The following is a 16,556-nucleotide window of genomic DNA, read 5'->3' as shown; positions in this document are numbered from 1 at the left end:
CTGAATAACTGAAATGGTTAAACTGAGGTTTAAATCTGGAAGTAGGCTAAAATGTATCTGGCCTATGAGCTCAATTGCAGCAAAACAGGTTAAACCAAAAGGACTTTGATGTTAACACACCAGATATGGCTAAAGTTAGGATTTTCTAGTCTTACACAAAAAGACTTAGATTTTTTGTAACGATACATGTTTCAGAAAAAAAGAAAACCTTTGAAAAGTACAAATATTAAAATACTAGCCAAATAGAATGATAAAGACTTCGAAACAAAAAGTAGAGATGTAATAATATGCTATATCTGGCTACTGTATATTAGTGCAAATCTGATAACACAACAGTAAAAAATGAGGAAAAATTCTAATTCAAAAAAACATTTAAAATAATATATATATATTTTTTAAAAAGCTAGACAATGCTAAATGCTTTATTCAAGTCACAATATCAGTTATTGGTATTTGGCTTTAGCTTTTCTCTTACTTATAATGATTAAATGTTAACGAACCTTAATCAAGGAGGATTTATTCTTGCAGCTGTCAAGCGTAATCTAATCATGATTGGAACACTAGCCTTTGGGAAGGTCAAGGAAGGCAAGTAGTGAATGTTTCAACAACATGGAATTATTCCAAGTGGATAATGGCTTGGTTAGAAAAAAAAATAGAATATTTTGGTTTGCAATATATGCATTCAGTAGTAATTCATTAGCTCATACCCATTTATCTGGTTTTCCTTTATCCTTTTCTTATTTATTTTTTTAATTTAGAATCTCTGTTTTTATTACATAATCGGCCTATTCAGAATCACCAGTTGTTTCCTTTGTAGTATACTAACCAGGTAGTGTTATTTAAAGTGCCTTTAAGAAAAAAAAGCCTACACACCTTTACAAGGTGATACATTTTGTGACCTAATAGCCTGAAATTCAGACACATGACATCAGATTGTATTTGACCTTTTTTACACATTGTAGCATGCAACCTTCAAGTGAAAGACAAATGCTCAAACATTCTGAAAAGTAAGTACATGCAGACAAAAGTGACTGAGAGTGTTCCGATGAATGTCAAAACGTGAAAACGTCACAACTTTAAGTGAACAGCTGAACAGAAATTGGTATTTTGGACACATGTAACAGCATTTGAATATAAAACTGCATTTGTATTTTTCAGGTCCAAGAGAAAAGGGAACTTGAGAACCACAATTATTATCAGTCCAGTAAATCTGGTGGCTTTATATTAATATAATTGGTGATTCTAATTTACCATTAAAAAGATACATTGCTTGTGCTGTGAGACAGAATTCCTAGAATGTGTGCACCTGTGGTCGCTGACAAGGGGAGATGTATTTATTAGGACATTTTACAAGAACATGGCAGAGATACAACATATTGCCTTTTCATTGGAGATTGATATGTATTTACTAATTAATTGCAATTAATGTGCTGGATTTAATCAAATTCACATTTGCCCTGTGATTTTAAGAAACAGAGCTATTTGAAGTCTTCATTCCTCCACGAACTAAAGAACTTACGGAAGTTAAGTAAATGATTAGATAAATCCAATAACTCAGTAAAACTGCAGATATAGTGGTCTTTTAGATTGGAGCTATGCTGGACTAGGACGATCAAGACTTCAAGAACTGCCTATACTGTCCATTGACATTCTTGTAATTTAAATGTCACACTCATGACCAGAAAACCATCATCAAAAACACAAATGGACAATGCCACAGGCCAAATCTTAATACCAAATACATAAATAGTCACAATGTCAGTGCATTAATTAAAGTACATTTCTAGTGAGCTTTGGATGGATTTTTGTCAGCATAAACAACTCGTTCAGGATTTTCAATATGGTAGATATAGCTATATGTAAAACAGGTTAGATCTTTATTTCCTTACACATGATGATTAAGTTCCACACAGAAAATAGTAATCTTCTGTCATCTTAATTTATTTGTCCTTGTTTTTAGAATTTTATGCTGTCCTCTACTGGGGTCACTTGATGCTGTAATAGTAATCTGTGATTCAGACTCAATGTGTGTTAATACGTGTTAATACGTGTAATAAAATGATAACTTTTATGGCTGCCTGTAATGTTATTGTTTTTGTTCCTTTTTTTAACACATTTTTGTCTTTTCTCTTTTTTATCACAGGCCAGCTTTCCTCACTGTGCCATAGCACATGGATTTCAGGACTTCCAGTGAGGAGGTATGCGAAATAGCATAAAAAAGTCAAATGTTGCTGAAGTAAAAATGAAGTACAATATGAAAGAATCATGAGAAACTAACACTGAAATTATACAGTAGCTGCTGACATCTCTATCTGTATGTGTAAAATTGCAAGCCATCAGCAGGATCCACTAAACTAGGACAAGTAGGAAATGCAATCTTTATTCTGTTGGACTTTCACTGGGAATGAGATCTCTTTTACATCAAAGGAATAGCCCAGAAGACAATGCTGACAATACACAAATGCAGCCATTTAAAATGCGTGGTAAAAGGCCATACCGAAATTATCTGCAGATGAGCGCGGAATACCGCAGTACATGATTGGCTGGCCAAAATGACCTACAGGCAGCACTCGTGGTGCATTGGTTATTAGTGAAACAATTGCTTCCTTTAATCTCTTTACTGTACATGTTTAAATCCACTTAATATCGAATATTAAAATAGAATTTTTATATCTAAAGGGAAATTTTGGTAGATGAGAAGAAAAAAAAGAGGAGCATAACATGTCTGAAGGTCATAAACGATATTTATTTAGGAATATAAACATATTATGTAAGCTGTACTGTATATGGCTGGTATTGGTAGTTTGAATAAAAAATACACACCAGTATTCCACTTTCTTCATAAACATTTAAAGCGTCAAAGTCTTTCATTCGGTTACTTAGTGTGGTTATTTTGGAAAAGTCTTTACGCGCTCCTTATATTAAGTTTATATACTTTAAGTTGTCAAGCGTTGCATCGGTGTGATGGGTTTAGCATATGATTCACATGCTGGAGGTCGGGAGTTTGAGCCCAGCTCTCGGCATAAGTTTTCTTTAAACAATGAACATTTCTTTGAAAAACTAAAATATTAATATTATCGACACTATATTGAATTTGTTCGTATTTCTAAATATCACAACATGTTCAAAGTTAAATGATTTATTAATAACAACTAATAATTTCAAACTGCTTGTATTTTAAAATAGTATTTTGTTTGGGGTGATTTGTTACTGTTTTCACAACCTTCAATTTATTAAACGTCTATTTTTGAGACAGGGTGCTCCAGACCTTTGTTTAATTTCTGAAATTCCTTCTTTATTCCCCGTTTTAATCTTTTATTTGAATACAAAAGTACTTGCATACTTTTTAGAATTTGATTAATAGGGAATATAATATGGAATCACGTATCTAAATAAATTAATAATGATATTTTGGGATTTAATTGCATTCATATCGTTAAAATTATTACCGTAGTTCACTTTCTTTGTAAACATCTGCTTCATTAATAATTATTCGCTCACTGATTACGTGGAAACATTTTTCCTGCCCTTTTCAGCTATAGCCTAAGCTGCCAAGTAGCTTGTTGGCATAATGGGTTCAGTAAGTGATTTTGGAAGGTGGGTGGGGTTTGAATCCTGCTCAGGGGACGAGTTCTCCTTTAACAAATATGCATTTAAAGTAGTTAATATTATATACATTATATTGATGTTTTATTTTTATAGATCACATTGTGTTCAATAAATAAATACCAAAAACATTAAAAAATGTAACATTCTCTGGCATGATGGGCAACTGATTCTTTTAAATTTAAAGAAAATAAAAGCATGTCCCTACCTAAAATTGCATGACTTTAAAATCCATGAAAAAAATAGATTCGTTATTTATGGGTTTAGATAGTTATTGACACTTTTTATACATGATCATCTAAGAATCTTTGTGTAAGATTTTAAGTTTCTAGGCTGCAGAAATGTACAGTATGAAAGGGATCTGCTCATTTGTATAAATTTATTAATGTCCTCAAGAAGACAAACAATAAAAAGAAGAATGTTGAAAACATACTTCTAAGACCTCACACAGAAAATTGGGTTAATTTTTGGTCACCACACCTCAAAAAACAGAATTCAAAGAGCAGGAGAGAAGGGTCTAAGGGGAGCATCAAAGTTGATAAAGGCTAGAATGAAGGAGATTGAGAGTAGATTTGATTCAAGTATATCTACTCTTACAAAGTGATTCTGTTTGTATATTCAGCAAAATAACTCAGATACCTTAGTAGCTGTACAAGTAGCTAGTTATATTGATTTTGATTTCGAGACGGTTTTGTCAACAAATAGTAATTATTGTTAACTCATGCATGTGTAGCGGAGCTAGTTCGGATACTCTTTAAGCTCATGCGGCTGGTTCCCTGTTGCGTTGTGCCGGAGACCCGGGTTTGCGCCCCAGGTGCTGCGGGACGGAACGGGTGGCGGAGGATACGAGCCCGCGCGGAACTGCGACGGTCACACATACATGATGATCACGTTGGAACATTTCTGCAGTGAAATGTCTGTTGCACAATCTGTATTTACTGTATATGCTTATACATCCCATTACTTTATTCATTACAGAGACTCATTAGTGAGCAGGAAGGGCTGCATGACATGGCAATTCATGGGAACTCAAATGCTAGTTACGTCGACATGGCGACTTTCAGTACTTTCACAAATTTCATGATTTTGTGATTAATTCGAAATGTGTCATTTTTTTCTCTAACGTCAATGAATTTATTTTGTTACCAAGATTTAATAACAGGTCTGACAAATTGGGACTGCAATTTCCCTTTAAGTTACCTGATTTCATAATCTATATGAAGTGGATTATAAGAAGTAGCGAAACAGATTAAATAAAGCTACCGTTTACTAACAACATCTAACACTCTACAAGTGCCACCTATCAATCATCGTGTGTGCAAAACACACTGCATTACACCTCAGTTTGCTTACTGCTAACAGAAGTCTTGCTTGATACGCATTCTGTATTCTGTATTGTATTGTATTTAGGATGCATTTCTATGTCTTTTTTGGACTGTTACGCTTTATATAGGATTTATCAATACTGGGTAGCAGTTTCTGGGTATTTCTGGAAGGTCAGGACGTAGGCTTCTGAGGTGTCTTGTTTGTAAACTAGATAACTTGTGTGTTGTATGTTGTGTTGTATATTATTTATTTTGTGTTACTGTCATTGTTAATAAATATTTGTTTATCCCAAATTGCTTCTGATTCATTACTCCTTTGCCAAAGCTGTGCCAGAGAATAAAACAAATCAAGTGCTTCTAACTGCACCAGCTGCTTGGGTATATTCCTGACATACTGTATCTTTACAATTTGAGATTTATGATTTTTTATTTTAATTGCTGATTATCTTGCTCTCTATTTCAATATTCTCTATTTTTTACCCCTATATTTGTAAAATAAGTATATTTCATATTATTTAACATTGGCTTGAAAATCATAGATTCCTGCACCATGGGCTTCCATGAGCTACAGAGACCAAAGAAACTATGCCCTATAAGTATTTTTGTATTGAGTCAGTGGGTCAAGACAAAAAACAACTAGAAACATTTATCTTTGAAAACTTGTTACCTAGCTTGTAGCTATTTCCTTCTAACCTTCCATGCAGCTCAAATTATTTGATGTTTCCATTCCATTAACAGATGTAATGCAAGAACATTATAGCAGTTTAGATACATACGATACAGGGTCTGAATCATTTTTCAAATGATGTAAAGAACAAATTGGCAGTTTAAGGCATATTTAAATTGACCTTTTCCTTAGTAGGTTGCTAGTTAACATTCTATTCACACAGTCTTTCTTTTGGTGTCTTCCAAAACTTTGTCTTTGGTTTGAATTTCTTTATTTCCTGTATAGTGACACAAGCTTTTGGTTTTGCATCATTCCCCTGCTTCTTATTTAAATACTTTTGAAAAGCAGACGTCTGTGCCTCCAATTCAAGCATCTTATTCAGATCCTCATACACTAAATGTTATACAAAGTGCTTTACAGTTTCCTTAATAAACTTCTGAAATAGCCCATTGATAATTCATTGCACAAATTTTATAAAATCTTCAATATTTCAGATGTTTGCCTCTAAGCTTTCTGGATACTAGATAATTCCTCATTTCTTGCTGCCCTTGTGTCGAGCTTTGTGCAATTACATAGCTTTTCTGATACATTTACTATATATATGAAGAGAGCACCACAGGTCTTATACCTCAGTGTTTTGGTAAAGGATGAAAGAAGGAAATATTACATCAAATGATGTCTTCATCTAGAATGGAGCATTCTGTATTAGCTTTAAATTCTACCTCACATTAATACTGTACTATTTCATTTGAATTTACTAATGAATCTCCAGCCATTAGTTCTAGAAAAAAACATCAGACATTATTTTTCCCTCTATACTGTATTTCATTTCAATTATTCAGGTTCCATTTAGTATGCAAAAATATGTAGGAAGAAAATTCTCTCAATATGTTAGTAAATTAACCTTCTTATTCTACAACTAGCAGCAACACATTATTTGAAATGGTTTATATTGGTTTTACTCATGAACGTTACTGAGTTATTTCTGCAATTGTCTTTTTAACTGCTGAAGGTATGTCATTTAGTTCTAAGGACCTTATAACAACACCTTCTATGACATATAAAAATGTAGCCCACTTATTTGTAAATGTTACAAAATACGTGCTTTACATAAAAAATATTGGAGACTTCCAATAAAATTCTAAAAATAGTTCTGCAATGAAACATCACATTTTTTAGATTTAATAGATGTTTTAAAGGTCAAAAATTCTAAATATTGCATTGACTTTTGCTAGGACACTGCAGGAAAGCAAAGGACAGGATGTTGCTGTGAAATTATCTAGGTGGATTAAATTATATTTTATATTTTATACAGATGCACTCGGTTCACCATTTCAGCAAACGAAATACTGGCTGAATGCCAAAATATATTGGTCACATGACCTGGAAATTGCTGTGACCTAAAATGATTATGAAATTATAGGTAAAAAACAAATATTTATTAAATAGAGGTATTTAAAGTAATAACAATAATTTCTATATAAAGAATCAACTTATCAGCTTTACCAATATACATTCTTAATTTATTTTTGATCACTTCTTTTAAGTTCTTGTAAAAAATTTTTATCATGTCATAGAAATTCACAATAAATATGTATTATTATTGTTGTGTTTGATATCAGTGTCTTGGTAGGTGCACAATAAATGATTACCTCAATTTTCAGGAAAGACTTAGTGCTGGAATAGACAGGAAATAAAGATGAATATTATACTAGATAATATATCCACTAGTGACCCCGACTAGCTCTAGACTTAGAGCATAAGACTCATAATCTCAGGGTAGTGGGTTCGTGTCCCATGTCAGGTGCAAGGTTCTCCAATAACCCATCCCGGGCTGCAGCAGTATGGGGCAGTATGGGGCAGTGTTGGCGGCAACAACACTCACACTATCTGCGTGGGACACAGGCCTGGCAATCTACTTCTGTATCTTGCCATGAAAACTATGGATAGTGACAATGGAACTGTCCATGGGATTGCCATGAGTTGGTACCCACTTGATGGCACTCATCCACCATGTGTACTAGCATCTAGTATCTGGTCACTAAAGGTACCTGAAAAAAAAAAAACTTCTCAACTAAATATTATGGTATTCGTGAGAATGAGATGTAACCGTTTAGAATTTAACAATTTGGATTGCACTTGGGAAAAAAAATCTAAATTTATGATAAAAAATATGGATCGAACTTTAAAGTGTAAGAGAACTTAAGGTACAACATTACGAACATCCTACATGTCATGTTTTTACATACAGAAAAAGCAGCGTGAACCAATGTTTAATATGTAGACCTACACTGCAATTCATATTAATTGACTGGGTTTTTAACTAAAATTCACCATGTGCAATCTGTTTTAAATATTGTGTATATCACAATAATTAATTGGTTTCATATTCTTTTCAAATACTTGTTATTTTTCCAAAGTCAGTAAAACATTTTACAGATTCAACATAAAATATGGTTGGGTAATGTGTTCCAAACATAAAGCTTTATTATCTTTCTGTATGCAAGGTTTCTCCATCTGCTATGTTAAATTGCACCCAGGCAACTTCAATGCAACCTTCATAATTGTTATTGTCCTAACATCCTAAGAATGACTTTGTTCATTTCAGTATGAATGAGGGAGCATAGATCTGCAGCTTTTGACTAAGCTTTCATGAAGTAATGAAAGCTGAAGTACTAATATTTGCAGCTTACTCTAAAATTTTTATGTGATGATTTAGATGGATCTTTTATTCTTTCTTTTTACATATGTCATATGTTAGCATTCTTTTTGCTTAATCTTCAGTTTGATATTATAATTTAAATCAGGTACTCCGAGATCCATGGTAAGGGAGGAGGCATTTTGTACTGAATTATTTTATGTATAGTCCCCTCAAATCTATATTTCCACATGGTGAAGTAGATTTAAAGAAGTGCAAATAAATCTTAACTGCTTACATATACTCTCTGCCGGCGTGAACCTCATAAAACAAAACATTAATATTGTGCCATATGTTCACCATTCAAAGAAACTGAAATTATTCAAATTACTTTGCAGCAATGCACTAGACATCAGTACATTTCATTACTCATCCTTAGAATCTAAATAATTGTAAATGTAAATATTTAAACCGTTTGATCTTCTCCTAAAGTCTTTATGACTTTATATTTCTTCCCAGAGACAAGGCTAGTGAAGATTATTTAGGGTACAAATATACAGGTAGCCTTGTGGAAACTGGTATTAGTGCTCTTCTTTAACATATGCTTTTTCTACACATTTTGTTTTCAAGGGATAAATAAGCCAGTTAAACATTCATTGAAAGAAGCCATTGTGTGATGAATAGAGAACTGTAACCACAGCAACATCCAGCTTTCAGTGGAATTTTCTGCTGGATGTCAGTGTTACAGTTGGTTATGTGAATATGCGATCAAATAAACACAAAGTATCACCAGCATAACTACAAAATCATTTTTTAAAAATTAAAAATGTTTATACGTAAAATTCTTAGATGGTAATTTTTCTGCTTTGAGGTTAAATTTATACTGTATGTCTTGAAGTTAATTTAGAATATCGGGTTTTGTTTCAGCATTCTCTCTTTCTTGTTAATTAATAGATCTTACTATAAAAACACCCCCAAAGAGAAGTAAAACTGAATTTTGACATAAATCAGTTTAAACTACATAAACTTTAACATAAATATATATAAATGCAACACATAGTTTGAGTCTTTAAGAACTCATCAGCAACACTACATGTTATCATAATATTATTAAGATTTATTTTAAACTGCTGCTTACATTGGTCCATCATCTCAATGTGAAGATAAACCAATCACACATGCATTTATACATTCAAATAATTGGTCTAACAGACACTAAATCCTTTAAGACATTCATGTGTATTTCCATTGTATACATAAAATATATATATTTTTTAATTTCTCTTTCAGACAAAGACTGGGATTTACTTGCTGCAGGATGGTAATCAGGAACCTTTCAATGTTCGATTGCACTTAGCCAAAGACATTCTGACTATCCAAGAACAAGATGTTATCTGCGTGTCTGGTGAACCTTTTTATTCAAGTGTAAGTAGCATTTTCTTCTTAAAATTATTTAAATAGATCAGACACATCAGAAACGAGAAGATACTGATTTAAGATAAGAACCCTGGTCTATTTGTACTTATTCCAAAACCATACACAACACTGACAGAATGCTTGGTCAGCATGATTTCAGTCCATTTCTGGCACATTACAGTTATGTGTTTGAAGTTGTCCTAGACTAGTGGTTGACCTAGTCTTAGAGTTTGTCCTAGACTTAATAGGATTCTTTTGCAAAATTAAATTGAGTATAGACCACACATGCTTAGTGTGTTAATATTTTGCAATTGGCTGGCTATGCAGTGACTCTGGATTTATACTGCTGAATGGAAAATATCAACAGGTAATTACTGTCATATAAATAAAACATCAGTTCAGGTGAGTAGCTGCGTCAGCATGCATAGTCTGAAAGGGAACATGTAATAGGTTTATTCCATGCACTCTGTGGCATTTTTTATCCATAATTCTTCTAACCTGTCATAGCTATAAATGTGATGAATGAATCACTGAAACTATCAGATAAATTCATTTAGCATATTTAATAATAATAATAATTGCTTACACTTATATAGCGCTTTTTTCTGGACACTCTACTCAAAGCGCTTTACAGGTAATGGGGTCTCCCCTCCACCACCACCAATGTGCAGCATCCACCTGGATGATGCGACGGCAGCCATAGTGCGCCAGAACGCTAACCACACATCAGCTATTAGTGGGAAGGAGAGCAGAGAGTAATGAAGCCAATTGGCCATGATTGGTTAGGGCCAATGGGAAATTTGGCCAGGACGCCAGGGTTACACCCCTACTCTTTTCGAGAAACGCCCTGGGATTTTTTTTTTTAATGACCACAGAGAGTCAGGACCTCGGTTTTACGTCACATCCGAAGGACGGCACCTGTTTACAGTATAGTGTCCCCATCAGTATACTGGGGCATTAGGACCCACGTGGACCACAGGATGAGTTTTTCCCAGGAGGTCTCCCATCCAGGTACTGACCAGGCTCACACCTGCTTAGCTTCAGTGGATTGCCAGTTGTGTTGCAGGGTGATATGGCTGCTAACATACATTTGTGATGTAATAATGTTTAAAAGGTTCACATATACCAACATACAAGCAATGTGAAGGGGTTGTATCTCATTTAGCCACTAGGTTTTGGTTTTATGGCTGTCACGCCCTCTGTAGCCAGAGGGCGCTCCTGCTCTGTCCTGTCCCTAGTTTCCTGCCTGTTGTCCTTCCGGTTCCTCTCTTTCTCTTGGGCTATATATTTCCGGGTCTTGCACTCTGTCCTCGCTCAGCATTGACGTTCGGATGTCCTGAGACCCGCCTAGCACCAGGGCGCCCCACGTCCGCTCCCTGAGGGCATAGGTTTCTATACGGCATTCCTGAACTCTTTGCACTAATGAGCCCGGGCCTTTTTCCCGTCTTGCCGCTTCGCATATGGGTCTTTTTCCGCTCTCCTGCTCCCCACGGTTAGTCCCTTTGGACGTCCGTGACAATGGTCATGTCTGTGCAACTCTTATCACTTCTTGAGAGTTCTTCTGACCTTTGAGGAGTCACAAGGAATAACAAATCTCCCATTATTCAGACATGTTCTAAGTAGGGGTTGCATGCAGACTAATTTGTTAGCAAGAAATGAGCACCCATACCCTAATATCAGATAGTATTAACTACACTTCAGCAAAGTTTTGATATCTGTTCTGCATTAAGTTATTCTCTAAGGGTTTTTGTAATCCATACATTTCCAAGTTAATCTCTTGTGTTAGCTAAAATCTCATGTGCTAGGAGAAAGACTCCTGCATATGTATTTAAAACCCACACAAACAATTCCATACATAACACAACAGTATTTTTGAAAACGTTTATTGCACCCTTCCATTTGCTCTGAAAAGCATAACCAAATTTAGAATGAAGCCTTTCACACACTGCTTTAGACTCTACAACTAGAATACTACTTCATAGAAAAAGGCTCTGGTTATAAAATACAAAGATGTAAGATGAAGTTTTAACATTTAGTACTTCTCATAAAGTGCAATCTGTGTAAAAATAGAATCATTTTATAACCCCAAATAATATATAGGCAGGTCATTAAGTTTAACACCATCTCTGAAAAATGCCAAGCTAAATGAATGGCAGCCTTAAGCTTTTAAAGATTTTTAGCGCTCCCAATGGAAAATCAACTTAATAGGATTAAAATTCTTACTCCAGCTGTTTTCAGTTAAAATTGAAGTAGAAAGTTAATTTAAATTGGTTCTAACTGAGAAAAAATAAAAGCCTTTCTTAAAGTCAAATTAGCTGCCATATGTCAACTTAAATTGACTTGTTTTTCAGGCAGAATTTCCAAATAGTTTTAATCACTATCTGGCTATAAAGAAAACGTATGTTCTAAAGCAGATAAAGATTATGGCATTTGACTTTACTGTTAACAGTTTGTTTAAGACTTTAGGTTTTAAGAACCAGCTGGCACTTTGTGGTTTGCAGAATCAGCAAAAGTGTTATGTTCATAATGTTATTTTAGAACTATTGGTTGACAATGATTTTATATGCACAGGTATACTGTACATAGTAACAGGTTAGCGAGAGCTGTGAAGGGGGTGCCTCGATAAAGGTTAGAAGGATGAGCAAAATATTTGTAAGTGCAGGATAAACACATTTTCATTTTCAAGCCAAGAAAATAAAATATTTCAATAAACAGTGTAGAGAATAGAGTATTGGGAAAACATGTGAATTGGAAAGCACACAATTGTCATGTAAAGGCCAGACTGCACACACACCTAAAGAAAAAAAAAGTATTGCAGAGAATCCAGCATAATAAGCTTATTAGGAACTTCAGAAAAATGTGTGTGAGTGAGTTGTGAATGGACACTTTTCCCATGAAAGCAAGTTAAGGGCAGACAGTAAAGCAATTTGCTTCAGATGTAGTTTATTGAATTCACCTTAAAAAGGAAAGGCTATGGGGTGAAAAGAGAACACTTGACAATAACAACAGTCTAGGTGAGGACAATAACTAGCTTTCCTTCTGATGGTTAGGAGAATGAGTTCTTTTAGGTTCATTCAAAAACAGGTGACTCATGGAGTTGTCTTTTGGAGCTGGTGAGCTCTGATTAATAATAATAATAATTGCTTACACTTATAGTATATATACTATATATATAACACTACTATATAGTGCTTTTCTGGACACTCCACTCAAAGTGCTTTACAGGTAATGGGGACTCCCCTCCATCACCACCAATGTGCAGCCCCACCTGGATGATGCGATGGCAGCCAAAGTGCACCAGAACGCTCACCACACATCAGCTATCAGTGGGGAGGAGAGCAGAGTAATGAAGCCAATTCATAGATGGGGATTATTAGGAGGCCATGAATGGTAGGGGCCAATGGGAATTTTGGCCAGGACCCCTACTCTTTTCGAGAAACGCCCGAAGGACGGCGCCTGTTTACAGTTTAGTGTCCCCATCACTATACTGGGGCATTAGAACCCACATGGATCACAGGGTGAGCACCCAATGCTGGCCCAACTAACATCTCTTCCAGCAGCAACCTTAGTTTTTCCCAGGAGGTAACCCATCCAGGTACTGACCAGGCTCACACCTGCTTAGCTTGAGTGAGTTGCCAGTTATGAATTGCAGAAAGATATGGCTGCTGCTGGCTAGTAGAGGGATGGTTGATTAGGCAGGGTCAAATAAGGGAAGACTAGCTCTCTTCCGATTGAGCTCAGTACAGTTAGGAGCTCATGTCTTTTATAGGGTTAAAAGAGAAAGCATCTCTCAAAGGGAAGCCATCCTATTGCTGTCAGGTTAGGTGCTAGATTTCTAGAAAAGTAGTAGCAAAGTTAGCTGTTACCATATCAGGTCCACCAGTAAGGTTTTGTTTGTGGTAGAGACGACCTGGCCAAACAGGATCAACCAACAGTGGCCTTATAACTGCTGTTACTGGCGTTACAAAGGACAGATAAAAACAATGTGTTAACAACTAAATTTAGATAATTACATATTTATGTATATAGTTGTTCAGGTGGGCAGCTGCGTCAGCATGCATAGGCTGCAAAGGAACAAGTAATAAGTTTATCCCATGCGGAAAAGAGAAGCCTTTTTTCAGCTGACACCTGAAGAAGGCTCCACAGCCTAAATGTTGTGTTTTCTTTCTTCTCTTTTCAGCATGGAATAAACCTATTATTTGTTGCTTTTATATATATATATGTGTGTATGGTCACTCGCAAATTTTTTTGAGACCATTCCTATGGTGTCCCATTTTGTGCAGTTATAAAAGGATGCATATACATTTATTTAAATATAAGATGTAACACTTTGCATTAATATTGATAAAAGCCTTTTTCCACACACTTGCAGCATCACATACTGTAGGTGCTTTGTTGCAAACCCCATGTGGGATATGACATTTGAGAGTGTTTTTCAAGTTCCATACCAGCCCCCTTTACATATGACATATAAGTGAGTGTGACATATGGATATTGTTGACCCATGGATGTATTCATTCATCTCAGCCACTGAGCTCTGCAACCCAAAGTCGTCATTGGCCTCAGTAGACCCCTAATCAATTTGCTCCATGCCCAGCTGCTCAGGTTGGAAGGACAGTCTGATCCACCAATGTTTGGGTGTTTTCTTCATTTTAAAGACAGACTACACTATGCTCAAAGAGATATTAAGGGCCTTTGACATGTTTTTGTTCCCTTCTCCTTATCCGTACCTTATACAACTTTTTCCTTGATTTGTTTTGAAGGCTCATTGGTCTTCATGGTTGAATCTTTGCTTGAAATTCACTACCTGTTTGAGGGACCTTAAAGTTATATATTCTGAAACATGTAAATCATTATTAGTGTGGACAAAGGCTGCTCAACTAATTTCATGATCTGTTAAAGTAATTGTATGCACCTAAACTAATTTAGATTTATCAGAGCGATGGATTTGAACACTTATGTAATGATGTTCATATTAAATACTGTATTTACTTCTTTTTATGTTTTTGCATTGAATGTGTAGAGTATGTTTTGAATATAACAAATATTAATTGCAGTATCAATTAACAGTAACACGTATAACTGTATTACATACTATATGTTCAAATGTGAATTTTCTGCAAGAATTACTTTCCAAGGCATTGTATGAATGGCGCAAGCTTGCCATAATGTAGATTACAAAGCTACAGACCTACCAAGACACTATATAGAGTATACTGTATATATATGTTTAAAATAGCCTGCTAGTTTTTGGTATTAAATCAAAATTGAGATTTTACTGATCCTACCTTGTTTTTATTGTAAAAATTTAATTTGTTTTTAGCACATGAATCAATCACATATACTATTGTAAACAGGACAGCATAAAGTCTTTTACAGCTTTAGGGTTAAACCTGACTGGATGTTTTGCTGGAGTTTATGCTTCAGAAATCCTGAATTTAAAACTTGATTTTGCTTGAAAAGCCTAGTGTCCATTTGGTAGGCTTGGATAGAAACAAATCAAAACTAAACACTTCATGAATTTCAATGTTATATGATGCATAGAACCTCTGTAAAAACAGTTTTTTGTGTTTCTGACTGCATTATGTTCAAAAGTGTTTATATCCAGCATTCTAGTTTATGAATCCACCTTGGGCTTTGGTAACCTTGATACATCCTCTAGTCTATTGGTAAGTTCATAAACTACTCATGAAGGATATTTAACCAACCATACATACAAAACTCAGTTGTGTGACTGTTACGTCCCAGTGTGTGTTCTGTGTGTGTTTTTTTCTGTTATGTCCACACTGCTGACCCTTGATTGTTCTCCCTTCCCCATTGGCCCACCATTGCACCACACTTTCAGTATGATGTCATCATCAATCAGCATATAACATGGAGGCTTTCAGAAGGAAAAGGCCTTTCACTTGACTTCGGTCCCGTTTGGTTTTGGTTATCGCTTTGCTTTGCTTTTGGTTATTGCTTCGGCTTTGTTGGTTTGTTGTTTTGCTTTTTGTGTGTGTATTTTCGTATAGATTCGGCTTTGTTGTTTTGTTGGTTTTCTGTTAGTTTCTTTGTACTTTCGTTTGTTTGTGTGTTTATCCTTGTTTTGCCATTACCTTGCCCTAATGTGCTACATGTTCACCCTTTGTGTTCTTTTGTACTCTGCTCCTGTTGATTACTCTTGTTTTCCCTTATTTGTATTCCTGGTTCACTTGTGTTTTTGTGTGAACTTTTTTATATAAGGTTAGTTTAGGTTGTTGGGTACACTTTACACACTTAGTTGATTGTGTATTAGTACACTAGTTTAGTACGGGTGAGTGCCATTTGTCTTGTATGGTTTTGGGTAGTCAGTGGAGGTTAGTTAGGGTGTTGAACAGCCGAAGACTGTGTGTTTCGGGTTTTCTTTTGCAGTCAAGTTAGCTTTCCCTCACTTTCCTAGCCAGTTCCATCTTGTTTGTTATTTTCTATTCTTTGGCACCACTCTAGTTCCTTACCCTTATCACGCTTCCTAGTCCCTCACCAAAACCCACCTGCTTCCAAAAGAATTATCCTAGATGTTACACCCCGATACCCCTAGGCACTTGGGGTCGTAACAGTGACCTTTCTCTGCTTATAGTGAATGTTCTGTAAGAGACTGTGATATTCAATACATTTTTATTATTGAACTTGATCCCTGGTTTTTATTGTTATCCTGCTGTAAATTTAATTTAAAATCAAGTTTAGTTTTACTGCTTTACTATTAATACATCCAGTGCTCTTTTTTCATACATTGGCATGACATTTTGATTCATTAATTTTGAAACATGTAAACACACACCTGAGCTTTTTCCTAAATTGACTTCTGCAATTTATGATTGTGTGCAATATGTTTTCATATTTATTCCTGTGAGAATAAACATATAAAATTTTAAAAAATCAAAAT

At 35.1% G+C, this 16,556-nt stretch overlaps 1 protein-coding gene across 1 annotated transcript in view; it reads left to right on the top strand.

Moving 5' to 3' along the window:
- Positions 1-16,556, top strand: part of sntg1 (syntrophin, gamma 1) — a 149,475-nt gene that overhangs the window by 100,353 nt on the left and 32,566 nt on the right. Inside the window, exons 4-5 of the mRNA XM_088642470.1 lie at positions 2,144-2,198; positions 9,527-9,661. Coding sequence (XP_088498596.1) covers positions 2,172-2,198; positions 9,527-9,661 — 162 coding nt within the window. The 5' untranslated portion in view covers positions 2,144-2,171. The remainder of the gene's footprint in view (positions 1-2,143; positions 2,199-9,526; positions 9,662-16,556) is intronic.

Source organism: Lepisosteus platostomus, chromosome 8 (genome assembly GCF_059453375.1).
Source record: "Lepisosteus platostomus isolate fLepPlt1 chromosome 8, fLepPlt1.hap1, whole genome shotgun sequence".
Classification (NCBI taxonomy): domain Eukaryota; kingdom Metazoa; phylum Chordata; class Actinopteri; order Semionotiformes; family Lepisosteidae; genus Lepisosteus; species Lepisosteus platostomus.
Note: the sequence above shows the minus strand (reverse complement) of the source record. Positions and strands in the feature narration are given on the sequence as shown.